Source organism: Xenopus laevis, chromosome 3L, assembly GCF_017654675.1.
Source record: "Xenopus laevis strain J_2021 chromosome 3L, Xenopus_laevis_v10.1, whole genome shotgun sequence".
NCBI lineage: Eukaryota > Metazoa > Chordata > Amphibia > Anura > Pipidae > Xenopus > Xenopus laevis.
The window spans coordinates 51628190-51655230 of record NC_054375.1 but is presented as its reverse complement, the minus strand read 5'-3'; the positions used below and the strand labels follow the sequence as shown (position 1 = coordinate 51655230).

General features: G+C 36.1%; 1 protein-coding gene across 1 annotated transcript in view; it reads left to right on the top strand.

Moving 5' to 3' along the window:
* pde6a.L (phosphodiesterase 6A L homeolog) overlaps positions 1–25584 on the top strand; it is a 37616-nt gene extending 12032 nt beyond the window's left edge. Inside the window, exons 2-22 of the mRNA XM_018252191.2 lie at positions 795–947; positions 3245–3334; positions 6991–7131; positions 7667–7741; positions 9038–9102; positions 9383–9449; positions 9599–9646; positions 10714–10863; positions 11335–11478; positions 15122–15187; positions 15274–15420; positions 16124–16231; positions 16651–16760; positions 17772–17859; positions 18181–18281; positions 19938–20045; positions 20889–20952; positions 22116–22190; positions 23094–23177; positions 23685–23841; positions 25499–25584. Of these exons, the coding sequence (XP_018107680.1) occupies positions 795–947; positions 3245–3334; positions 6991–7131; positions 7667–7741; positions 9038–9102; positions 9383–9449; positions 9599–9646; positions 10714–10863; positions 11335–11478; positions 15122–15187; positions 15274–15420; positions 16124–16231; positions 16651–16760; positions 17772–17859; positions 18181–18281; positions 19938–20045; positions 20889–20952; positions 22116–22190; positions 23094–23177; positions 23685–23841; positions 25499–25584 (2127 nt within the window). The remainder of the gene's footprint in view (positions 1–794; positions 948–3244; positions 3335–6990; positions 7132–7666; positions 7742–9037; positions 9103–9382; positions 9450–9598; positions 9647–10713; positions 10864–11334; positions 11479–15121; positions 15188–15273; positions 15421–16123; positions 16232–16650; positions 16761–17771; positions 17860–18180; positions 18282–19937; positions 20046–20888; positions 20953–22115; positions 22191–23093; positions 23178–23684; positions 23842–25498) is intronic.
* Positions 25585–27041: the final 1457 nt, after the last annotated feature.

Here is a 27041-nt window from a genome sequence, read left to right as displayed (position 1 = left end):
CCAACCTAAATCTGGCAGATATTACTGGTACCCTGTGCCCCATTGCTTGTGCATTTAGAACCCAAGGGAGACTATGGTTATGTAACACCACTTAGAGGTACGGCTGCAGGAATAATACTGTATCCTCCTAATAACAGTTACAGAGGACAGCAATTCCTGTATTACCAATGTATCAGAAAAATGCAGTGGAGCCCCCTTGCCAGACATTCAAACGACGATTGTAATATTAGCTGGTGATCACTAGCATAAAGCTTTTTTGCTACAAAATGCAAATCTTACAGTAAACATTATTGGCCTAATTTACATGGAGCTACAAGTGTGGTGAGTTGAATCTCAGTATTTTGATATTCATTCTTATCACTGGGAAAAAAAATCCTTCAATCCTCTCCATGCATTATGTGTGCAGCCATTGTGCCCTAGTGGGTGCAACCTTTGTCATCAAATATCATTTTTAAAGGTCAATCCAGTAAAACTCTGGAAAATTACTTTTCTTTTTAGCAAAAGGGATTCTAATTAGTGATGTGTGAATTTATTTGGCAGGTGAAAATTTGCAACGAATGGGCAATATGGGCAATATATGGTATAAATATTTGATTATTTACTACTAGACCTAGTGCAACATGGCAACTGTTATAATATGACCCAATCTATCTATTTATATCTAATATAACAGGTAAGATGTGCACGATCAGTGACCAAGATTGCAATTTCCCATTAAAAAATGCCATGAATAAATGATCCCCCTGGTAAGTGCTTCCTACTTACAACTTTGATTTTGTTTTCTCTGTATTTAGGAGTCTCATTTCTGCAGCTTTGTAGATAACCTTACCGAATATGAAACCAAAACCATACTGGCTGCTCCTGTGCTGAATGGAAAGGATGTCGTCGCTGTGATAATGGCTGTCAACAAATCAGATGGCACCAATTTCACCAAAACTGATGAAGTGGTAAGAAAAGCACAGTGCGGAATGTGTTGGAATTGTTTATTTGCTTAAAAACAATTTAAGATTTCCAGACCTGAAATTATATACGTTAAAGGAGAAGGAAAGCTCCAAGACAGTTTATTGCCAACATATTAGCCACAATAGTGCAAGTAAGAATGCTATATTTATTCTGCAGAATGCTTTACCATACCTGAGTAAACAGCTCTAGACACTGTCTCTGTTTGTTTAGGATAGAAGCTGCCATATAAGCTTGGTGTGACATCACTTCCTGCCTGAGTCTCTCCCTGCTCACTTACAGCTCTGAGCTCAGATTACAGCAGAGATGGGAGGAGGGAGGGGGAGAGGAGCAAACTGAGCATGCTCAAACCCTAGCCCTGGAGGTTTCAGCTGAAAACAGGAAGTCTGATACAGAAGCCCATGTGTACACAATAGAAGGATAGAAATGTTGTGTTTCTTTTGACAGAGGACTCAGAGCTGCACTACTCTGAGGGTTTACTGGTGTATTTATATAGACCTTTCTGATAAAGCTTACTTAATTGTAGCCTTTCCTTCTCCTTTAAACTCTAAGAAGAAATTCCTATGTACAAAATGTGCATGGCTATGTTGCTTTAAGAAAGGTATATTTATTTACATAGGCATTATAGGCAAGTACAATTATTTACTGAATAGGTATGTGATCTAATATCCAAAAAGTTCAGAATTATAGCATAGCCATTTTTTATTGTACTTATTAAATCACTTACCTGCAGTTATACATATATTTATCATGTATGACCCAAAAGCCAAAGCTGTACATTTTATATTGGTGGGTTACTTTACGATCCATCCTGCACTGTGTATGTCTGCCACTATTGATTGGCATCTTGATATAATCTAATCATTGACATCTTGATATAACCAACATACTTTCAATACAAATAATTAAAAACCAAGGGAATCGATGGCAGAATGTAGTGCACTAGCAAGAAAACGGGATCAAAAACTGTCAATTCAACCTTATACAGCTTAACTGAATGTGCAATGTAATGTGATTTGTAGTCCTGAGGTATAGCTAGACTTCCTGAAATCTTAGGAAAATCAAGAACTAATCTCCTCCCATCCCACACTCCCTATTTTTACTCCTTACTAACAATTGTAACTGGAGTCACCATGGTTTTAGTAGCATCAATTATTTTTGCTGTCTGACAAACGGTGATGTATAGCACCTACAGATTCATTATCATATCAGCCGTGATATAGACAAGATGTTGAAGAATCTGCATCTGTATTTATAGTTCAAAGTTTCCAGCTAAACACCTTCTTGACTTATTTGATACATTACCAGTATCCTATCTCTTGAATAGTGAACTGATATTACATTTGTTCCCAAGCAGCCATAAAATTACTTTGTCAAAACATCAAAAATAAACTATACCAAATACTAGCTGGAGATGCGCAGCATCATTACAGACCAAATGAAATGTTATATTCTGGGGCCAATTTACTTAGCTGGAGTGAAGGAATAGAATAAAAAAACACTTCGAATTTCGAATTTTTTTTAGCTACTTCGACCATCGAATCGGCTACTTCGACCTTCGACTTCGACTTTGTGTTATATTCTGTACCCTTACTCACTAGAATGCAAAATATATTTGGGGTGGAATTTATTTGATAACCCTAAACCGTAGGTCATCTGATGAATGGCCGAAATCTAAACAGTGTCTGGGAGAACCTATCTCTCACCTTTTGTGTGGTTTCCCCAACATAGACCAACTTGCACAGACAGACCAACATATATAGCACAAAATTGGTTTCACATGTATGGTATCCTCTAATTTTAAACTTCCTATCTGTACGTGGATGATCAAACTCTGGGCCTACAAGAACATAGCGGCATTGGGCACAACCTTTACATTTATACATTCCTTCTTTTTTGGGGCCCCAAAAACCTACCTTTCTGTGGGACATCCATATATCTGCATTTACAACCCTACTGCCTATAGTGGCTCCTCTCCGATATGACATCATGGGGACAAATTCTGAAATAGAAGGGTATGCTTCTCTTAACTAATGCCAATGTTTATCCAGTATGTGTTTAAATTCTGAACTTGCATTATCAATATAATTAAGACAGAGACATTTTGTGCATACAGCTACTAAAAAATGCCTTATCCTTTAAACAGAACAGGGATTGTTTGTCCATATATTGCAATATATTTAAGCTGGCCAACTACCTCATGGGGATAAATGTGACATATGTTATGGTCGGAATACTGAATGACTAATAATAAAAACTAATTTGGTTGGCTTTGTTTTTTTAGATGTTCCTTAAGTACCTGAGTTTTGCCAATCTGGTTCTCAAGGTTTATCACCTTTCCTACCTTCACAACTGCGAGACTAGAAGAGGTCAGGTAAGCAATGAAGTAACCACAAAAGGGTGTATTAAGCATCTTACGTGGTTTATGTAAAACACATTTATTATAATTTCATAACTATAATAAATGTAATTGGAATATGTTTTAGAAAACAAGAAAGGCATATTTGTATTTTAGCCATTTCTCCATTTGGATCAGGATTTGTGAAGACCAGAAGTAGGCAGTTTCATTCAAGAGTCAGTACAGACAAGAAGAGCATTAATATGGGGAAATGTAATATTGGTCGCTAACGGAAAAATTTTTGCAATGTGTTCACATTGCGAACAATTTTGCCTTTGCGAATATTTTACAAACACTTTGCCCCGATGAGACAGTAGGATAGCGATTGCAAATGTGATAGTTTTTCGATACTGCGCAGTGTATGTAATAAAACTTCTTCATGAAAAAGTTGTCATGTTTGCAATGCGCAGGTAAGATTCGCAATGCAATAAAAGTCTAATGAAGAATATTAGATTGTGACATGGGATTTTTTATTCTTATATGTGCGCAAATTTGTTCTCTTTGCAAATTTTATTACATTTCCCCTCTAGCGATGTTATGATGGAAAAATGCAGAAAACTGCATTCATGGCACATAAAGTCTGTGTCGCTGCATTGAATGTTGCACAGAACAAGAACAACCACCTAGCCACACTGTCAGCCACTTCTGATTCTGTTGAATGAAAAATTGCTCCCCTACGGTGCACCATTGTGCTATTCAGCTGCCATCACTTAGAACCATGGATGGCAGACATAATTGCTAATGTTCCTACTGCGTGCCACAAAGCAGCTATTTAAAGGAAATATATGAAAAGGTTCTGCCTAGGTAAGGAATTTGATTGCTACATTTCTCCCTAAGAGGTGATTAAAATACTCAAAAGGCTCACTGACATGTGCAATGAGCAAAAGTACTCAAATGGCTATTTTTTTTTACCCACAATGCAGTATATTCCCCATCAACTAAGGTGTCAGCTATATAGAATAATCTGTGCAATTTACCTGTGTGGATGCAGCTTGGTATCCGCTGTGGTGACACACACATTGCACTTTTTTCAATTGGATTTATAAATTAATGTTGTCACTTCCCCTGCACTAATGTGTAGCTGTTCACTGTTTTTTTAGAGCAGTCTGATCGGCACATTGGCACTTCATGCAAGTTGTAAGGAGAGTGTAGAGAATGTGCTTTACAACAAAATAGAACACCAGTACCTTCTTGTGCTTCAAACGGGGAAATCCCAACTTTTATTGTAAGGTGCTTCAGACACTTCACACCCGACCATTCAGCAGTGTCTGTAGAACCTTGCAATAAAAGTTGGGATTACCCCATTTGAAGTAGGGATGCACTGAATCCAGGATTCGATTCAGGATTCGGGCAGGATTCGGCCTTTTTCAGCAGGATTCAGGTTCCAAATTAAGGCCTTTTTGTCACAAAACAAGGAAGTAAAAATTGTTTTCCCCCTTCCCATCCCCAATTTGCATATGTAAATTAGGATTTGGCTCAGGGGTTCAGTGAAATCCAAAAGAGTGGATTCGGTGCATCCCAAGTTTGAAGCACAAGAAGTACTGGTGTTCTTTTTTGTTGTAAAGTATATTGCTGGGGTGTGGCTAGGCCAGTACTGATACCTGCATAATTTCTATTCTTCAATCAAGGATGTGCTGTATACATACTTTGCACCTCCATTCATAAATGAACACTTGTGGGCCCTAGTTTGTCATGACACAATTGGCAATCTCTGTTTTAGTGCACATTGCCCCTATTTTTCCTGCATTTCACCCTCTTGTTTCTTTGCAGAACTTTCACATATTTCCAGGGTTTTAATATCCTGTTCAGTTGCAAGCATTCAAACATTGTGCTTCAAAACTAACCATTTTTATTTGAATCCTGTTTTAGAAATCTCAGTACAAATGGTCTTGGGGGGACCAAGGTGAAGTGACGATCCAGACACCATTTTGCAGACTGCTCGTGTTAGAAAATATCAGTGTAGCATATAATGCTAATTGTGTGAGGTTTACATTTCCAACTGCAAACAACTCAGACATGCTTATTGTCTGTAGTAAATTGCAAACTGCTGCCTCATTCTGGAATCAGCCAATTAGAGAAGGAGACATTTGTGTAGTAGTGTAGTGTTTTGGTTGTAGTCAGGGGGGAAAACATTTTGATTGATAAACTCATAAATAAAAATATAACAACTGTCAAGAAAACAAACAGACACAAATTTATTAAACTATGGGGGGATGTAATAAAAGTCAGTAACGGATAAACTATTTGTAATGCAAAAAGTTATACCTTCCTTTGCATGAATTAAATATAGCTTTTACGAACTTGGGTATTATTTAGCAACCTCTTCCGACAGTGGAAGAAAATGTTATGGTTTGCGCCAATGCACAGTGAATGTAATAAAACTTCTTACTGAAAAAATAATGTTTGCTCCAAAATATAACAATACCTGCAAACACTTCTTAAAAGTGCGCAATTAAAATTTGCATTGCAATAACAGTTTAAGGAAGAATATTACATTGCGAAATCCACATTTTTTTTCTTATTGGTGCAAATAGTTTTTCTCTTTGTGACTTTTATTACATTCCCCCCCTATAGTTTAAAGGGTTTTTTTTATACTACTTCTGAGGGCTTTTAAGGTATTCAGACATGATTGCTTATGTATGGGTTTTTTCAAGGGTCTTAGTGATCATTATCTTCTGACATACATTCATTGCCCACGATCTTTGTGGAAAACTCTGTGGGTGGAAGTTTTTTTTTAGTTATATTTGTTTTTATATCATAGACCAAGAATCCCCACCTTTTTTTTACCCGTGAGCAACATTCAGATATAAAAAGAGTTGGGGAGCAAGACAAGCATTAAAAATGTTCCTAGTGCTGTGATTGGCCATTTGGTAGCCCCTATGTGGTCTGGCAGCCTACAGGAGGCTCTGTGTGGCAGCTCACCTGGTTTTTATACAACAAAAACTTGCCTCCAAGTCATTCAAAAATAACCTCCTGTTTTGAGGCCTCTGGGAGCAACATCCAAGGGCTTGGTGAGCAACATGTTGAACCACTGGTTGGGGATCACTGTCATAGACTGTACAACCCTGGTTTGGATGGGGTAACCCTTAGAAATATTGAGATTGAAAGGAATGTATTTTTTGGTGTTGTATAAGAAGGGTTTGAAGGGCTTAAACACTCTTATAAAAGTGGCTATGTAAGTAGAGTAATCAATTATTATTGTATACCTTTTCACCGAAATACTGGATCATTTTGGGGGCAGTCTTTAGGGAGGTTCAGAACGAATTAATGTAATGAAATCTAGCCTAGAATTAGAGCAATTTAGGACACTGTTTCAGTTAAGAAAAAGGCCACGTGTAGTTCAATGCTTAATCCAATCTGTCACTTTTTCTCAAGTCAGCACATCTCAGGCATTAGTCTTAGCACACTGTACTTGTACTTACACTGAAAAGATTATCGCCGCGGCTGCATCACTTCAATTACATGAATGTGGTTTATATGTTATCTCATTATTTTAGTTTTATGGAGTTTTTTCCTTTGTACAATGAATTTTTGCAGTGAAGTTGGTGTATCAGTGCTGTAGATGAACATTGACTGCCAATACTACTAGTTTGTTTCTGCCAAAACTAATATATCATTGTCCATCCCCATAGATACTCCTGTGGTCAGCCAATAAGGTTTTTGAAGAACTTACTGACATAGAGAGACAGTTTCACAAAGCGCTTTACACAGTCCGCGCCTTCCTTAACTGTGACAGATACTCCGTGGGACTGCTGGACATGACTAAAACAAAGGTGAGAGTTGGTACAAAAAAAATCTGTGTTTAAGTTGTCCATTGGCATTAGTTCATATGTGTCAGACAGAAGGTTTGAGATAAGGAGGGAAGGACAGAAAAAGAAAGAGTGAGTGGAGGTTTATTGGCAGTAAAATGTAGCTTTTGCACAAAACCCAATGGGCCAGTTCATTGAGAAAAAGGTTTATCACGTCTCCTCTAATTGAATCTCGTCCCTGCATTTTCAAGTGATGATTCGTGACTTTTTCTCACTGAAATGAAACTGGCCCAATATTCTGTAATGTGTCTATTAAATCCTTCCGGAGCCTTATTGGCACAGAGAAACTTTAGGAGAAAATATTTAGCAAGTTTACTTTGTGTAACTTTGTCAGATTTCCCATGTGTCTCTAAATCTTTTTCTTCCCTTTGCATGCTGTCTAATTTATTTTCCATGGATCCCTGTTTACACATGATATATTTGTTTAGAGGAGCATGTGATTATTCCATTTTATGGAAAACCTGACATTATTAATTTGGTTTATATTTTCTTGTTTCAGGAATTTTTTGATGAATGGCCAATACTTATGGGAGAAGTTCCTCCATACGCAGGGCCTAAGACTCCTGATGGACGGGTAGGTGTTTGATATTTGGACTGTACTTTTTCTTTTATTACTGTAGATAAGCTTAAGCATTTAAAGAATACTTGGTCCTTGCAAAGGTAATGTCATCACATGGAAGAGATGATTGATTATGCTCATCATGGGAATGGCTGCTTGTAGAAAGCCAATGCTTTTATGGTATATTTGCATGTCAGGAAATAAATTGTTCTCCTTTAGAGCCAACCTGACCCGCTGTGGGATTTACTTACCTCTTGATCAGTTTGTAGAGAGCTAAACTGAATGGACTTATTTGTTACCTGGTTAATTATAAGATCTCATTATCCCAATACAGAAGCAGGAAAGCTCTTTATTCTATCAGGGCCATGTGGAATATTCTGGGCACCCTTGTAGCTGGAGAATGTTGTGACTGATCACTTATGGTAGAAAATAATTATTTTAGGGGATGTGTGGGAGTTGATGTTTCCATAAAAGAAAATGCTAAATGAATATTCCAATGTTTCAGATGTTCTACTACTTAGATATTCCACCATAGATAATTTAAAAAACAATAAACTGATATAAGGGCATTAAGCATGGAATGAAACCTCAGCTTCACATTTCCACACTACCATCTGGCGTTCATTCATAGACTTTTATTTCATGTAAATCAGCAAAATGGAAAGAACATGTTGCTGTTGGGGAACTAGTCATTGGGGCTCATTTATAAACACTGGGCAAATTTGCACCTGGCCAGTAACCCAGGTTGAAAAGTTAAAGCTATTATCTGATTTGTTGTCATAGGTTACTGCCCAGGTGCAAATTTGCCCAGTGTTTATAAACTAGGTGCTATTAAGTGCATAATGTTGGAATATCCCAGTCACAATAAGTCCCTGCCCAGCAGCACTCACAATCTAAATTGTCTAATGGCCCAAAAAATGGGCATATTTTTATGATTTTCTATGGAAATGTTCTTATATGATTCATGGTTAAAGTTGGTATACACATGCTGAATTGTGCCAAACTAAGACTAGCTCTTATTTGATCAGTTAAAAAATATTAAAAATCCCATATGCGAGGGGTCATTTACTTATCTTTTTTTTTTATCTTCTTGGCAAACTATACTCTATAATAGAGTCCCCTCAACCCTTTCATCACTTTACAATAAACCCAAATTATGAAGTAGTGTGGGATCTTAGCCAAAGAATTCTTATTTGACCTGCAAGGACAGAGCAAATATGAATAGAGTATTCCTCTCTTGAAAGTGAGGTTTTATCCAGCACTTTCTTATTGTCGTTAGATTACATCATATATTGTGCTTTTCCTTTTCAGGAAATATCATTCTATAAAGTGATTGACTATATTTTACATGGAAAGGAAGAAATTAAAGTTATACCGTAAGTCCTAATGAAACTTTTTTACAAAAATAGAACAATTATTTTTCATGAGAGCATATAAAAGCATGAGTCTGTAGGCTTCTTCTAATATCCTTGTATTTTACAAAGGTGGTACGTTAGTTATTATAATACAAACATTTTAGTGAGTCACTAAGCACTGATTATAACCGATGACATCACCAAGCACCATTTATAAGGATATCATTTACAGTATATACATGTCTCTTGTGTATAAGGTGTATCAATGCTAGTTATTAAAGAGAACCTTTTTTCTATTTAGGAACCCCCCAGCAGATCACTGGTCTCTGGTTAGCAAACTACCAAACTATGTTGCTGAAAATGGTCTTGTAAGTACTACAGAGAAATCTGGCTTTATCAGAAAATGGCACTTTAGAGGTTCTGTAATGTAGGTTAAATGGCAAAATGTCTTTAGTATACATTCTTCTATAATGAACAAGATGAAAGAACATTGTTATATTTATTTTTCCTCATACAGATTTGCAATATTATGAACACAAGTGCTGATGAATACTTTGAGTTTCAGGTAAGATATTTATTAGATAAACCAAGAAGAAGATTTATAGTCAGGGGGGGTTCAAATTAAAAAAACTATAGAGACTGGAGGGAACTCAGGGAACTTACCCCACCCCCGGAGAAAAGGACAGAAATAAAGACATACAATTAGGCTAATATACCGGCAGACTGAATAACGTGCAAGGCAGTAAAAGTATCAAACCTTTCATATAGATTTACTTACATTCAAAATATATACAAACCAAGGTCCTGTATAACTCAATGGGAGAGGCATTACCTCAGTTTGAAGTTTCCGTGGTCTTCGCTAGGTTTAGCGCAAAAAATTTGACTTTTTCTGGGGTTTTAGGGCAAAAACTTAAAAAATTCAAGCAATTCTGGAAAAAGCCACAAAAATTCGAGCAATTTAGGTTTTTGCTCGACTTTATCGAGTTTTTCCACGATCCGATTAAATCAAGTTTTTTTTATTAATTAATAAGCTAAAATCGAGAATGGTCACTTGGTCATGTTTTTTTAAATAAAATATATATACGATAAATTTGGATTTTAGTAAATAACCGCCTATATCTATACATTTACAGAATTGCCAAACATCAATATTCTCATCAGTGCACTATGGGGCATAACAACAGCCCTTAAATGAGTACTAAATGAACATGCCAATAAATTTCCGTTTTTAGTATCAGTAGGTTCTTGGCAACTGTTGAAAAGCTAAGCTTAGGGGTAGTCAGAAGTCAGAAGCATCAAATAAAGTTGGTCTATCACAAAATGTCATGCTACATGGCTCATTATTAAATTCTAATGTAGAATACACTGGTTTCTGAGCTGCCATATGATGTGACTTTGATTTTTGTAGACTAATTATGGCTGTTATAATATATATATCTTAGTCAGGGTCGAACTGGGCCAGTGGGACACCGGTCAAAAACCCCTCCTAAAGCTGTACGTCATGTTTTTGTAAAATTCCTTTATCATAAATAAAAACACATAACAGACTATTATTTAAATAAGTATAAAATCATGCATATAGAGATGGCCTTATAAATTATAATAATGTAATCATTTTGTTTTTTGACATAGAAAGGTCCAGTTGATGACTCTGGTTGGATCATGAAAAATGTCCTTTCTATGCCGATTGTCAACAAGAAAGAAGAAATTCTTGGAGTTGCCACATTTTACAACAGAAAGGATGGAAAACCTTTTGATGAAATGGACGAAGTTTTAACAGAAGTATGTCACCCATTTTTTACTTACTCTGAAACCTTGAGCCCTTGTGAATGCATTTGCAAATGCAAAGCATAAACTGCAACAATATTTTGAGAAATCATATAAAATCATTGGCATTATAAATGAGAAATTGCATTTGGAAATTATGGAAAAGGGCGTCAAATAAAAGCAAAAATGTACATAAGCTCTATATTTTATACTACAGCATCTTACTGTATTCCTGCAAGTCAAAGTCACTTGTCTGATTATAATCAAATTCTAGTTAGTGGACCAATCAGATGATGTTATATGTTGCAGCTATTATAAGAATAAAAAAATAAAAAAAATCTCAGACAAAAAAATGCAAAAAAAACACAATTAGAAATATCTCTGTTTCGGTCACCGTTAGTAGTCGTTTGCTGTAAAACTCAAGCAGATCAACAGTTTATTAGCTATTATTTCTTGCAGCATTGTACAGATGTTTTTGTCTTGCAGTCCTTAACCCAGTTCCTCGGCTGGTCTGTCCTAAATACCGATACGTACGAAAAAATGAACAAACTTGAGAACAGAAAGGATATTTACCAAGACATGGTCAACTATCATGTGAAATGTTCAAACGATGAGCTGCAGACTATATTGGTATGAAATTGTATGCATTATTGTTAAGGAATATGTGCACTAGAAACCTTCTTTGCTTGAATATGCAAGTACAGGTATGTGACTGTTATCCAGAATGCTCAGGACCAGGAGTTTTCCAGATAATGGATCTTTCCGTAATTTGGATATTCATACCCTTAGTCTACTAGAAAACCATGGAAACATTAAATAAACCCAATAGTCTGTTTTGCTTCCAATAAGGATTAATTATATCTTAGTTGGGATCAAGTACAAGGTACTGTTTTATTATTACAGAGAAAAAGGAAATCATTTAAAAAAATGTGGATTATTTGGATAAAATGGAGTCTACGGCCATTCCGTAATTCGGATAACGGGTTTCCGGATAACGGATTATTTGTGTGAATATTTCTGTATTTTTGTTAAAAAAAATACTATACAATCTAAGTTATTATCTCTATAACATTGTATTATCTCTCTTTCCCAATGTTGAGGCACATTGAGTAGCTTGCACATAGCACTTAAAAAGTTTTTTTTAAAAAAATTACATTTTTCGAGATTTATTATACCCCAACCCTGGAAATCGCTAGAATCTGGAAAAAAAAACCTGTCAAGCTCATATAGGAGTCAATGGCATAAATCCCATGTACCATTTAAAGATGTTAATAGTCTTCATGATGTTTGAGATTTTTCAGAGGGTATTGCCCGAAAACTTGAATAATTTGATCAATTCCGATTTTTTTCCGCCGAAAACTCGAGCTCACAGAATCAAATTTTTTTCCATTCAATTTTTCCTTAAATAAGAAACCATTCGAGTTATGAGTTCATTCGAGGTGTAAAAAAACTCTAACATTCAACCTTTGTTAAATAACCCCCTAAATATAGGGGTGAAAGTTCACCAATGGAGTAGATCTTTCACCAAAATGCCCACCATAATTGGATTGAAGACCCGCAGATGCGGTCCTCAATCCCTGATTGGCCGATTTTTGGGAAGATATGGGTAGGGCAGGCCAGTTCTGGGCAGATAAACTTCCAAATCAGTATCTTAGATCTGCCTGTGTATGGTCACTGTATGTCTGCTTTGCACCTTGCACTTGTTGTTCATGAGATAGAACATTGGACGCAAGGTGCAGATCACTTAATACTTGAAAATACTGGGTGCAAGAAAAATGTAGGGGTGTAAGATGTACTGTGGGCTAAAACATGACTTTTTTAAACCAAAAATGTTTATGGATTAGTGGACCACATGCAAAAATACACATATATATTCTACTTCTTTTTCATTTGCAGCGTAGATAACTACAGTTTAATCCTTAATAATCCAGCCGTCCCACTGTTCTACATATGCCCCTCCTTTATGAATACCCTTTATCAATTTCTTGTTAAATGATCCAAATCAAATCTAAACAAATAAGTTTCAGCCCCTCCCTATATTTATTACATCATCTGCAACTACATTTCTTAATACCATATAATATCTATAACGTTTCCTTTTAATTAGCTTCTTATCATTCTCAACTTTCAGATCCCTCAGGCTTCTGTATGTCTATGGAGTTCCCTACCAGATCCCATAGCATATGTCCTTTGCTCCAAAACTTCAGTGGTTCCCTGAAGACCCAGCTCTTCCAGACTACCCCTAGGAAGTCACCCACTTTTTGTAAACTTTTGTGGGCAGGGCCCTCTTATCCCCCCCTTTTTTTCATGACATCAGTGGAAGTGGTGTCCCGTAGTCCCAGTTATTTCCCAGTTATGTGGATGGTAGGCAAACTGTGTCTCAGAATCTCAGAAAACTAATGTCTAAGCAACTCAATATGTTTCTACATTTTTTGGTGTATCCCAACACAATCCACTGAAGGAGCATAGCATTTTTTGCACAATAATACAGTTTGCAATTGGCACATGGAATATTCGTTTCTCCTTCAGTTTTATTATTAGTTATTCAAAGGAAGCACAAAGGAGGATTTACTATACTGAATATGCTAACATAGCAAATTGCTAATGCTAATAATGTCACTAATAATAACTCTCCTCTTTATATAAGGCTATCCATGTGTAATCCTATTACAATGAGCTGTAAAATGTGTGAGCTAATTACTGCACAAACAGAACGTCTTACTTGGTCTATACATAGGTTTCTGGTTGCATTTGAGTCATATGTATTACCCCTGACATTATATGCTGATACATATTGTAATTTTGGAGGTTATTTACTGAACTCCGGATTTATCTGGTCAGGCTTTTTGGGGATAAACCCAATTTTTTCAGGTTTTTTTTTAACACATTTTTTAACATATATTAAAGCCTGATGCTGCAAAAAGCCAGAATCCGAAAATCCGCCATCTCAGACAGAAGTTTCTATGGTCTGCGCTGGAATTAGCCGACCTTTTCATGCTTTTTGGGCAAAAATCTGAAAAATTCAGGCTTTTCAGGGAAAAGCCTGAGAAAATCACGTGATTTGGGAAAAGCCCCCGATTCGGGTTTTCATTCGATTTTATCGAGTTTTTGCCTGAACCGATTAAATCAAGCTTTTTTAATAATAAATAAGGTAAAATCTGGTATGGGGGTTTGTCGTGGTTTTTTATTTAAATAATGAGATAAATTCGGTATGTAGTAAATAACCCCCTGAGTCTTACACTGTGTCTTAAAACTTATGGCAATCAGCCTAATTCCTATATTGTGTGGGGTGCCTTCGTCAGGTCACGTTCTCCAGCTTTGCTTGTATTCAGTATAATTCCTTTTAAGCCTGGAGGGTGTCAGGGACCAGAGATTAAACAAGAGTATATTTTGCATGTTTTTCTGCAATAAAGATATATATATATATATATATATATATATATATATATATATATATATATATATCATCAATAAAAAGGCTTCAAAAGACTTCAAATGTCCAACCTATATCCTTCTGACTTTTTTTTATCAACAGAAGACAACAATAGCAGCTCTAGGGCTACAGGTTGGACATTATTTTTCCAGCCTATAACATAAGACCTCAGGTTTTATTATTCACTACATATCTCTAGACAGGATGTAAGGATGTTCCACCTCCCTTCTCATGGAATCTGAGTTCACTTCACGCTCTTTAGTTTTATGACTTCTAGAGGGAAAGGATTTTTTAAAAATACATAACAGGGTAAGATTAACTAAACTAACTGAAGGATTGAAGGACTTATGCTGTGACAGGCAGCTTATAATGAAACCGAGAAGAAGGGGTTGTTTTATAAGTGGAGTATTTACTCACCACATATAGGAAGTGGCCCAGGTGCACCGCCCTGAGCTCTCAGCTTGGGGAGTGGACAACCGTAAATGAATCTGGTGGCAGGCACTCAAATAAAGGCAATCTTCCAACAAATTTTAGAAATCAAGTAGAAAAGATTCATTGTGTCCTCCGCTTTACGCGTTTCGTGTTATAAACACTTAGGCAGCTTACCAGACAGGCAGCTTACCAAATTAGATTCGCATTATATAGACCACAAATCGTGGTCCGTTATAAAATGCAGGTATTTACTAAAAGAGAAATAATTGTGTATAATCATTCAACTTAACTGCTCTACAGCTTACAAAAAAGCTATAAAATCTATATTCATGTTTGCTGGTAATCATTGACATTAATGACTATTGACATTGCAATAACAATGACATTTCCTTCCCGACACATTTACAGAAAACCAAGGAAATCTATAACAAGCTGCCAGAAGAGTGTGAGGAAGAAGAATTATATGAAATCTTGGTAAGTTTCACAACAATGTACATGTATTTCATTGAATACCTCTTTCCATATGTACAGTATCATTCCAAAATGTTCCATTTTTGCAGCAAGAAGAACTTCCAGACCCAACAGAAGCTGAAATTTATGAATTCCACTTCAGCGACTTACCTGTCTCTGAGCTTTTCTTGGTCAAATGCGCAATACAAATATATTATGAGCTGGAAGTGGTAGACAAATTCCATATACCACAAGAGGTAGGCGGCCATAAGTGAAATATGTTTTAGGCTTTATAAAAATAATACTATTTTTGGTGCCATTTGCAAGTCTATAGAAATTGTTTAACATTGCAGGGCCTATTATATTAAAGCTCACATTTTTCATGTTGATTTTTTAAAGGGGAAAACTCAAATTTTTAGAGGAAAATAAAAACTCAAATTTTAGAGATTTATTCTACCCCAAAGCTGCTAAAAATCCAAAAAACACTCCATTTTAAACCTGTCGAGGTCATGTATATGTCAATGGCAGATGTCTCTGAAGATGTTTCTTGACATTGTGATCCGCTGATGATCCAATAAATTTCAGTTGTTGCAGCAACAATTTGATAAAGTCGAGTTTTTGGAGTGTAAATTCTAAAAAGTCATATGATTCGAATTGATGCACGATTTTGTCGCACTGTTTTTCCGCACCTACTTTTTCTAGAAGAATTATTGATAAATGAGTTAAATTCGTGGATGGGAGCTCGGTCGACTTTGTTTTAAGAAAAAAATTAAATAAATTTGAGTTTTAGTAAATACTCGCCTTTGTGTGTATATAGCTATTTTTTTTAAACACAGCAGCATATTGACTATGATTAAAACATTTGTAACTTGGCACCATGTTCAAAAAATCATTTTTTATAATATTAATAGAATGTGAGACATGAATTTTAACTTCTATTGTTTTTCTTTGTATAATCAGGTATTAGTCCGCTTTTTATTTTCTGTAAGCAAAGGATACCGGAAAATTACCTATCACAACTGGCGGCATGGCTTTAATGTTGGGCAGACAATGTTTACACTTCTCATGGTAAGAAACTAGTGTTCAAGAAGAAACCATGGACTGGGGGGGGATAATTACACTATATACAGTATATATATATATATATATATATATATATATATATATATATATATATATATATAGATATATATTTATTCTCATCTAGGGATATTATTTTGGCAAACTTGCTTGGGTTTTGCTTGGTGCATGAAAACAATTTACAGTGAAATTCAAGATAATATTTAGTATATAGAATTAAAACTTGCATCTATGTTTGTTAAACAAATGGGGGCTTGTGAGAAATCGCAAAACATTTTTTGGGACATTTCATAAATGTATTATTGTACCTTGCGTTATCATCCAGATCCAGGGAATGCACTTAGTGACATCTCTATAACTCTGCATTATGCAGTTGTAAATGTTAAGAGAACCATTTTTAATTTCAGACGGGAAACCTAAAGAGATATTATACAGATCTGGAGGCCATGGCTATGGTTACAGCAGCATTCTGCCATGACATTGACCACAGAGGTACAAATAATTTGTACCAGATGAAGTGAGTATATTCATATATTAATGTGATTCTCTGCCTAAAGTGCATGAACACTGTCTTTCTCTCTCCTTCTGTGTGTTTTAAAAATAAAAATGCATGTGTTGGGGGAAATAAGATGCATAATTGGTAGATAAATTATTCTAATAATGCACAGTGTGTGTTTACCTTAAAAATTGGTATACATCACTCAATGGGGCTGATTTACTAAGGGGGAATTATTGCCAGCGACTTCTTCGCACACTTCACACCTGCCAGGCGCAAATTCGTTACCACTACTCTAATTGACTAAAATCCAAAGTAGCATCCTTGGAGCCTAACGCTGGCGATCTTACCCTTAGGTCAGTTTGAATAGGGCGGGTACATTAAAGTTGTATGCACGTCTTTATTGGAGATGTGCTTGAAGTGGCCACTTTTTATTACAAATGTCCAAGGAACCATGATAAAGAAAAAAGAGATCATATAATGCCCTACACATGAGCCCACTGTAATATGAATGTCCCATGGCCTTCAAATGTCTGGGAAAAAAATGTTAACCCAAAAAAGTTGTAGACAACACTTTTGCAGGCAATTGCACTTAATAAAAGTAAAAGTCGCCAGCGTTTTTTCATCTTTAATGAATTTTCGGCAGAAAGGATATGATGTAAGTGATGTAAGATTGAGGAAGATCTAGCTTCATTTTAGCAGTTCGCCTGGTCTAAAGTGGCGAAGTCAACTCTGGCGAAAAAAAAAGCGATGTGACCGTTTGCCTGATCAAAAAGTCATCTGGAGATAGAGTGTGAATGAACGCTAGCAATGGTCTCTCGAATTGTCGTCTGCGCCTGTTAGTGAATTGGCGATGTCCCTGCGGATTGGATTTCTGGCGAGTTTTAGCTAGCGACAGCCACTTCATCCTTTAGTAAATCTGCCCCAATGAGTTAAATGGGGCGAGGCTATGGTATTATTGAAATATTGCACCGCTACTTTATTATTATTTTCCAAAATGTTTAATATTGCCACCACATTCTTTCCACGCAGGTCCGGCCATCCTTTAGCAAAGCTCCATGGATCCTCAATTCTAGAAAGGCATCATTTGGAATTTGGCAAATTTTTACTTAAAGATGAGGTAATATGCACAAAGGTTTCAGCTAATTTTAGAACTTTGTAGAAATTCCTATAACCCCTGGGCTTGGTTTAAGTTTCCTTTCATATTCCTTTTTGCATTTCCATTCAAGAGAATTTTAAGCTGTCCATCGTGCAAGTGTCTATATTTCGAAACCTATGTTTAGTAGAAGCATTTCCTGTGTTCTAATGTTAGTATTACTGTATTATTTCTCAGTATGGTTCCCTAAATGCCATTTCTGCTGATTTTCATAACTTTTTGTTCTGTTTGGAGATATCAGTTTGTGCCATGCTTATAATTTGTATCAATGTTTTTTTTCCACAGTCATTGAATATCTTCCAAAACCTCAACAGGAGGCAGTATGACCATGCAATCGGAATGATGGATATTGCAATCATTGCAACAGATTTAGCCTTGTATTTCAAGTATGTATTTGGTTTTAAGGCAATCTAATATAAAGCAAAGATTCTCTGCAAAGTCTGTTAGTAAGCTTCCATTCCTCAACAGAGAGCTTCTGAATAGGGATGGGCGATTTTTTTCTCCTTGTTTAGCCGTGGAAATGACGCCCATAGAATTGTATGGCGTTGTGCGTCAATAAAAAAAAAGTATTTCGTAGCCCGACAAACATTTGTGCCGCCCATAGATATCATACAGTTTTTATATACTGTACACTGGGGTTATTTATTACTTTGCCAAACCAATGAAGTTTTGTCATTACATTCTGAAGCTGCAAGCTAAACATGCACCTTATTTATAGAAAGAAGGCTAGGGAGGCCAGCATGTCACTTATAGGGTACCTCCAGTTATACTCCAAGGTGGGGTCCCCAACAACATTCACATGTAAACAGTTGAGGAGCAACCCACTAGTAAACCAAAATGCTAACAAACAAGTATAACAGTAACTTACATATGATACATAACAGGAAAATGGGCATCTAATACAACCGAATAGTACCTACAAATTGGGTACCTGGTCAACTAGTGAACACAGGCAAGCGGACTTACTAAAACAGTTCATTAAAGGACAAGGAAAGTTAAACTAAAGAAGTAGCTAGAAATGTTGTACATTATGTTTTGGGCTTCTGTGCCAGCCCAAGGCAACCAAAGCCCTTTAACAGTAAAGATCTGTGTCTCCAATGATGCCCCAGTAGCTCCTCATCTTCTTTTCTGCTGATTCACTGCACTCACAATATACAGTATACACATAGAATAGAAATGTCGCAATATAAGGCTGATTAGTAATTAATAAGGATAATTACTACATGGGAGCACAGAAACCAGAGCAACTAGCATCAGAATTTAATAATCAGCCCTGTAGCATCATCTTATATTACAGACCAACCTCATTTTCTGCTTGATAATTTGTCTCACCCCCTAATCTTAGCTTCTCAACAGCTGCTCAGAGTATGTGAGTGTCACAGACACTTTCCAAGATGGTGACCCCCTGTGACAAGTTTGAAGTCCTGCATTGTTGCTGCTATTGACAAGCTGAAACTTTAGGCTGGTGCAATAAGTTCAGTATATAAAATATGGCATTTTAGTCCTATTCATTCTTAGGGTTTCATTTTCCTTTAAGGGTAATAGTGCATTCAAGGACGAGAGGCAATGATCTAGCAAAAATGTTGCTTTCCAGGATCTTCCAAAAAGCAGTTGCTCCCATGTAACTAACACAACTCCTCCTAATGAAGCCTTAATTACTGGTGTCGAGTTCACAAGCAATTCCCCATTGCTGGAAATCGCAACAGCAGTGTTAGGTACCCCCTGCACATCTCAGCCTCCACACTATATGACTCCTATTAAGCACTCTAGCCCTTGCAAAGCTCTTCCTTTTAATGTCACCAATGAGCAGGGGTGCTGGGCAGTAAGGATAGAGGGCAAGAGTGCCACATAGAAAAGGATAAGTACCCTCTGCCCTTATGCCCTATGGTTTCCTTACGCATACACAGAGTGGATTTTTATGCCCCCCCCCCTAAACTGTAATAACATGCGAACTAATGTTTATGCAAAATAAAGTCTGCTTGTAAGTTGTTTTTTTAAGTTTAGTAAGCATTTCCAATTGCAATTCTAAATTTTTTGCACAGAAAGAGGACGATGTTTCAGAAGATAGTTGACCAGTCTCAAACATTCACGAGTGAAAAAGATTGGACAGAATATATGATGTTGGAACAGACCCGCAAAGAAATAGTCATGTAGGTTGTTGAATCTTTTTTATTTTTAATTTTGAAATTATATTATTTGAAAATGTCATAATAGAAAATGTTATTATTCAAGTATTAAAGTTAAGGCACGCAAAATGATATTATTTATTAGGATTAACATTTTTTTGTGAACTGACACTCATATGAAGTTATATACCAGCTCCAGTCACTAAATACAATGGCTATTTTGAGTCTGCTACTGAATAAACGGTTGTGATTTGTGCACGTTGCATCTTTTCTACAGTTCAATGTATTGTGTGATGAAATTTAATGTGAAAAGAATTCCAAAACCTTTAGCAATTAAACTGTTCCTTTCCAGATGTTACTATTCAGATGGTCTCGATGGGACATTCTTGATTTGTAGACATGAAAGGGGTTGGACATCTCAGTACATTGGGGTGGTTGAGACAAGAAGTAATATACACATACGTATGAATTACAAAAATATTTTTTATTTTATGTTCAATAAGGTGTTATTTAGCCCCAATTCAAGCATGCTCTTAAAAGATTGCATAGATTTTCTTGGACCACTGCTTGCTAAATGTGCACAGTGCTCCCTCAACATTGAGATTTAGAGAAGGGGCATTTCCAAGTAAAAATCGAGTGACCCATGTGTTCATTGGCAGGGTCCAGGCATGATGATGTTATCCTTTCTGTTCCCTTGGAACTCTTTCAGTTTAAGAGTGACAAATAAAACCATGCCATTACATTATTCAGACTACAGTATATGTTTAATATGCCATTTGTATAGGTCTTGGGCAAAAATATAAAAGCCTTGGGCAAAAATATAAAAGCCTCAATTACAGAATTAACTTTTTTTCCTTCTCATTTAAGGGCAATGATGATGACAGCTTGTGACCTCTCAGCCATAGCCAAGCCCTGGGACGTTCAAAGCAAGGTTAACGATTAATTTATAATTCTATCCTAATTAAGAATGGATTCTTAATTCTATCTATCTAGCTAGCTATCAACCATTAATCTATCCCTCTGACTTTCTTCTGTTTGGATCTCATTCAGTTACTGTATCATAATCATCAATAATTAAGAATTTAGATTTGTTTTAGATAGGTTACTCACTCCTAGTCCACCTTCATTTTTGTAGAATATATGGTGGAGGAGTTCACAATAGTCATGGTGTTACCCTGTTCTTGCTAAGGCAAAATTCAGCACGGTTGTATTAAGCAATGCACATTTGTTTCTCGGCATTCACATTCAAACTGAATAGGAGGTGATTTAAGTGTTAGGGGGGGTGGCGAACCAAACACTGCTAGTAGCACTGTGAGCTTTTACCCTTACATTTTGCTCCCGACCCACTCTTTTTTCGTATGGTAATGATGTGCTCATTAACTTTTCAAGTGTAATCACTGGCCATGTTAACCTTTTAGGACATGCACCACCATTACATAAAGAGATGAATTGAAGTTTCATAGAGATAAAACAGGTTTGGGTGAAGTATAGTGTTGTATACTAAATGCCACCATGTTGGATGTGACGATGCCTAAGCCAAAGGCCTTTTGTTCTGTAAAGGAGCCGGAACTCTGTTGGCCACTGTTTACAGAAAGACACAGATCTAGCTTAGTCTCTGTTGATTTGTGAATGAATCCCTGCAGACTACTGTTTGACCAATGTTTCATTTTTTGGGCCTTAACATTTGCAGAAGCCTACAATATTCACTTAATTCCAGAAAACATTATGTTTTTCTTTGCACTACACTTACTCGTTGTTGGACGCTACGCTTCTCACCTCAGCCAAAGAACAAGTGGGACACTGTTGTCTCCCTTATATAGCCTTTCACTCTCTAGGGATATCCATTCAAGCACCACTGAGAACCTGCTCTAGAACCTCTTCAGGCAGGATTTGCTACCTAACAAAACAATCTTGTCACTGGACCAAACTAACACAATATACATAAATATGTGTGTAAATTTACACTATTGAAACAAATATTTTAAACTATTTACACTATACAGTATACACAGAAATATTTTACAAAAAATATCAACACAAACTGTTTCTACTCCTTACAAACTAAACCACATAAATCTCTCTGTGTTTGTACAGGTTGCATTGCTGGTTGCTGCTGAGTTCTGGGAGCAAGGTGATTTGGAAAGGACTGTATTGCAACAAAACCCAATTGTAAGTGCACAGAAATGGGTTGTGTTTGATAACCTTTGCATTTTTCAAGAAAGTAAAGTTCTGAGCTATGAATAGTATTTTTTTTTACATTTGTATTTATTTTATATTAGTCTGAGTTGGATTTTAAGGGGTACATATAATTTCTGGTTGCTAAAAATGGAATTGGCTGGAAAAAAAGTATATCATGCCTCAGTGCAACTTAACTGTAAGGGTTTGGATTTTAAGGATGTTTAGTTCAGGATGCATTGTCTGAACCGCTGTCACTGGTATTGTGCTGGAAAACATAACTTAGTGCTATTTTATTTTCTTTAATAATGACACCCAGAAGCCCCCCCATAATTTTTCTCCCATTGTTGCTCTGTGCTTTCCTCCTGCACACTGCCCAAGCAATGACACGAGGATGTTGTTGGCTCATATTCCAACCTATTAAACGCATGCAGCCCACCTTGTATAAAGGGGAAGGGTATAGCACCTAAAACTAATAAAGTAAAAATGGGCTACAAAAAGGGAATAAGCCTTTATTGAAAAAGCGACAGTGTAAGTAGCAGGCAGACATGAGGGTTATCTCTGATTGTCATACAAAGCTGTAATATAACTACAGACAAACACCAGGTGGCATTGGTGCTCCATCTGAATAGTATATGATTACAGATTTATAGGAACAATACCGATTTAAGTGATTTAATTTGTTATAGTTTTTAAACTTTTATCATCCAATGTTATACATACTGTACATGGAAAGAACATATTGTGGTTACCATCAGGACCATTTTCATTGGTTCTTTCCTATCGACAAAAAGTAGAGTGTCGTCAAATCTATACTATTCTTCTGTACATAATGACCGTATTTTTAATGACTGTTCCAAATATATTATAATGTATTTTTATTATTTATTTGTTTAGCCAATGATGGACAGGAAAAAAGCAGATGAACTCCCAAAGCTTCAGTGCGGTTTCATTGACTTTGTGTGCACATTTGTATATAAGGTAGGAAGAAATGTCTTGTATGCTAAAGGCAATGCTTGCGTTTGAAATGGTACGAAACTATATATATAGTAAGAACGGGCCATTATATATATAGGCATGAGACAGTCAAAACAAGTTGGACTTTAGGTGAAGAATCTTGACTTGAAGAATATACAATAGCATGTACATTATTCACTTACTAGGTTAACTCATTTAGAGGTGCATATTAATGGTGCAGATATGTGACTTACAGTACAAGCTCATTTCCAAAAATAAAAGAGATTTCAATAAAAAAAAAAGAGAACTGGATAATTTGCAAATCGTTTTAACCCATATATTTTTTGGTGCAGAAAATTATTTACAGAGAAGCATTCTGCCACCCATGCCCATAATTTTGCCACCCATAATGTGCTGCCTTTGCAAACAACAATGGCAGCTGAAATGTTACTGAAGAGTGCTACTAAGAACAATGTGATGCACTTTGATTTTGTTAATCAAGTAAATATTAAAATAAAACCTCTTTTTCAGGAATTTTCTAGATTTCATCCAGAGATACAGCCAATGTATGATGGCATTCTAAATAATAAAAAGGAGTGGAAAAAGTTGGCAGATGAATACGATGCAAAAATGAAACCACTGGAGGAGGAGAAGCAAAAACGGGAGGGGACACAACCACCAAGACAAGGTAACTAATAATAAGTGAAATAATAAGTGAAATACTAACCACTTATTTCTTAAAATTTAACATAGTACAGAATGCTGTTGCTGTAGTTGTCTATGCTGGGGATAGCAGCTGTTGCATGTGGGACACATACATATTAGCACTTGATTTAAGAAGAAATTCCTGACTTGGCCTAAATTCTTATTTATGAAAATGGGGGGGGGAAGGAGGGTTCGACTGGAGCCTATATATTTTTCAAAGTCGTCATAGTCATAAACTTGAAATGCTTGCTTGCAGAAGTCCATTGGGTTTGTTTGCAGAAGTCAATTGGGTTCATTTGCAGAAGTCCATTGGGTTTGCTCACAGAAGTGCATTGGATTTGTTTGCAGAAGGCCATTGGGTTTATTTGCAGAAGGCCATTTAGTTTGTTTGCAGAAGGCCATTGGGTTTGTTTGCAGAAGGCCATTGGGTTTATTTGCAGAAGGCCATTTAGTTTGTTTGCAGAAGGCCATTGGGTTTGTTTGCAGAAGGCCATTTAGTTTGTTTGCAGAAGGCCATTGGGTTTGTTTGCAGAAGGCCATTGAGTTTGTTTGCAGAAGACCATTGGGTTTATTTGCAGAAGGCCATTTAGTTTGTTTGCAGAAGGCCATTGGGTTTGTTTGCAGAAGGCCATTGGGTTTGTTTGCAGAAGGCCATTGAGTTTGTTTGCAGAAGGCCATTGGGTTTATTTGCAGAAGGCCATTGAGTTTGTTTGCAGAAGGCCATTGGGTTTGTTTGCAGAAGGCCATTGGGTTTGTTTGCAGAAGTCCATTTGGTTTGTTTGCAGAAGGCCACTGGGTTTATTTGCAGAAGTCCATTGGGTTTGCTTGCAGAAGTCCATTGGGTGTGTTTGACCATGGTTTCTTACCCTTTTGCTCACCTTTAAGTGGACCTGTCACCCAGACACAAAGAGCCGTATAATAAAAGTCCTTATCAAATTAAACATGAAATCAAATTTTTATTAAAGCATTCATAGCTCATTTAAAAATCTCAGCTGTCAATCAAATATTGTCTGCCCCTCCTCTATGCCTTAGGCATAGAGGCAGGGTAGACAATTACTTTCACTTTCCATTGAGCACTTCCTAGATGTTACTTCTCTCCACATATTCCCCCCACTCTCTTTACCATTTTGGCGCACAAACAAGATTCTGAGATGATTCAAGGCTTTCCTTAATAACAGTGTCTACAAAATGGCTCCTGCCTGCTTGCTATAATTATGAATTCCCAAACTGAAGGAAACAAGATTCAGATTTATACTGTGTAATTAAAGTTCATTTTGCTTGACTAATGTGATAAAATAGGATTTTGAATATTTTTGGATTGACGGGTACCCTTTAAAAAGTAGATCTATGGGAGGATATTACTTGATCTACCCCCTCCCCCAAATAGGGTTGACCCAAATGCTTAGTTTTTTTAGAGCAAAGATTAGTTCACATGGTAGGCTCATAGACATTAAACCAAGTTGGATCAAATATTGATTTAGAAAGCTGAATGTTTTGATCTCATACACAGGCTGAGGAAATCAGTAATGGCCATATTGGTGCCCAGTATCTGTTACCTTAATAATATGTTTGCAAAATGATTATCGTTTTTTTTAATTGTCAGAAAACCCTTTGTCATTTAAACATTTCTTCTTTTATAGTTCCACAACCCACAGTAAAAGAAAATGGAGGAAATGTCCCCGTTCCTGAAGCAGCGACACAGTCCAAAAGTTGTTCTATCTTATAAGGCTGTAAATATTTTTTTTTTTCTTATTTTTTTAATCGTTCTTGTTAGGGAACCTATTGAAATAAATGAGAATAGTGAAGTACTGTGTTCCTCTTTTATGATATATTTTTTTTTTGCAATGTGTGTACAAAGAATTAAAACTATATGGCACCCAAATGTTGAATTTTTTTGTTTTACAGTAATTTTAAAAGTATTATTATATATGATAATCTATACAGTTTAATTTAGAAACTAACTGAAATACCAAGAAATCAATGGAGCACAGGAAAATGCTGATACATTTTAGTTATGATGTACATTGTATTTGCTTAATCAGAACGTAATGGCAACCACAATATATTTATGGAAGAATTAAATTTGTTTAACTTAGCTCACTGGAATGTGTACTGTATATGTATTTCTATGGTTAGCTATTGAATATATAAAGTCATAACAGCAATCCTTTTCAGAGAAATTCCTGTATCATAACCAGCTGAGGTTGCATGTATGTATCCTACCTCCAAACGTGTATTTAGAGAAATCAAGACATTTGGGTCACATTTGTATCAGCATAGATTACACCCCATGGGGCACAGGCATAACATGATTCACAAACCCCAAACCTTTTTAAATTCAGCCCTTTTTTAGTTCTCCTAAAATATAAGTAATGTGTTTCACTTATTCTTTCTCCAGAAAGTTACAGGGAATTAATGTACATTTGTTGATGGACAACAACATGGCAACATAGATTATTTTTATGTTTAAAAAACAGAATGTGAACAGCAGTAATCTGCTAAATCAAATAAAGGAATAAAACATGATGCTGCACATTATTGGAATGTATTTAATATCCCCCTTTCCGAAAAGCTAAGAATTAGGAATGCCATATTATCTATTTAATGCCAACCACTTATAAAAGCCACATGCTGCATGGCTGATCAGTAATTAGTACAATACATGCTACAAATGCACTGATTTCTAAGCAGCCGTGCAACATTCAGGGGATTATTTATTAAAGTCTGAATGGCAATAACTAAAAAAATCGACTATAAAAAAAAAAATGAATTTTTCAGGATTTATTAAAGCCAAATGTTGCAAAAAGTCTGAATCCAAAAATCCAGCATCTCCAACCTACCGAGGTTGCATAGAAGTCCCTATCCTATTTGGAAGTTTCTGTGCTGGAATTAGCCTGAAAATCCCGCTAGTTCAGACTTTTCGGGCAAAAATCCTAAAAATTTAGGCTTTTCGGGAAAAAGCTCAGAAAAAATTGTACAATTCAGATTTTCTCTTGATTTTTTTTGTGTTTTTCCCCGATCCGATTAAATTGTGATTTTTTTTTGTTAATGAATGAGGTCCAATCATGAATTCTAGTTTGATCTGACTTTTTAAATAAAAATAATCAGAAAAATTCGGACTTTGATAGATAAGGCCCTTAGCATTGATCAGCCTTGCAGCAGTGGGTATTTCATATGAGGTTG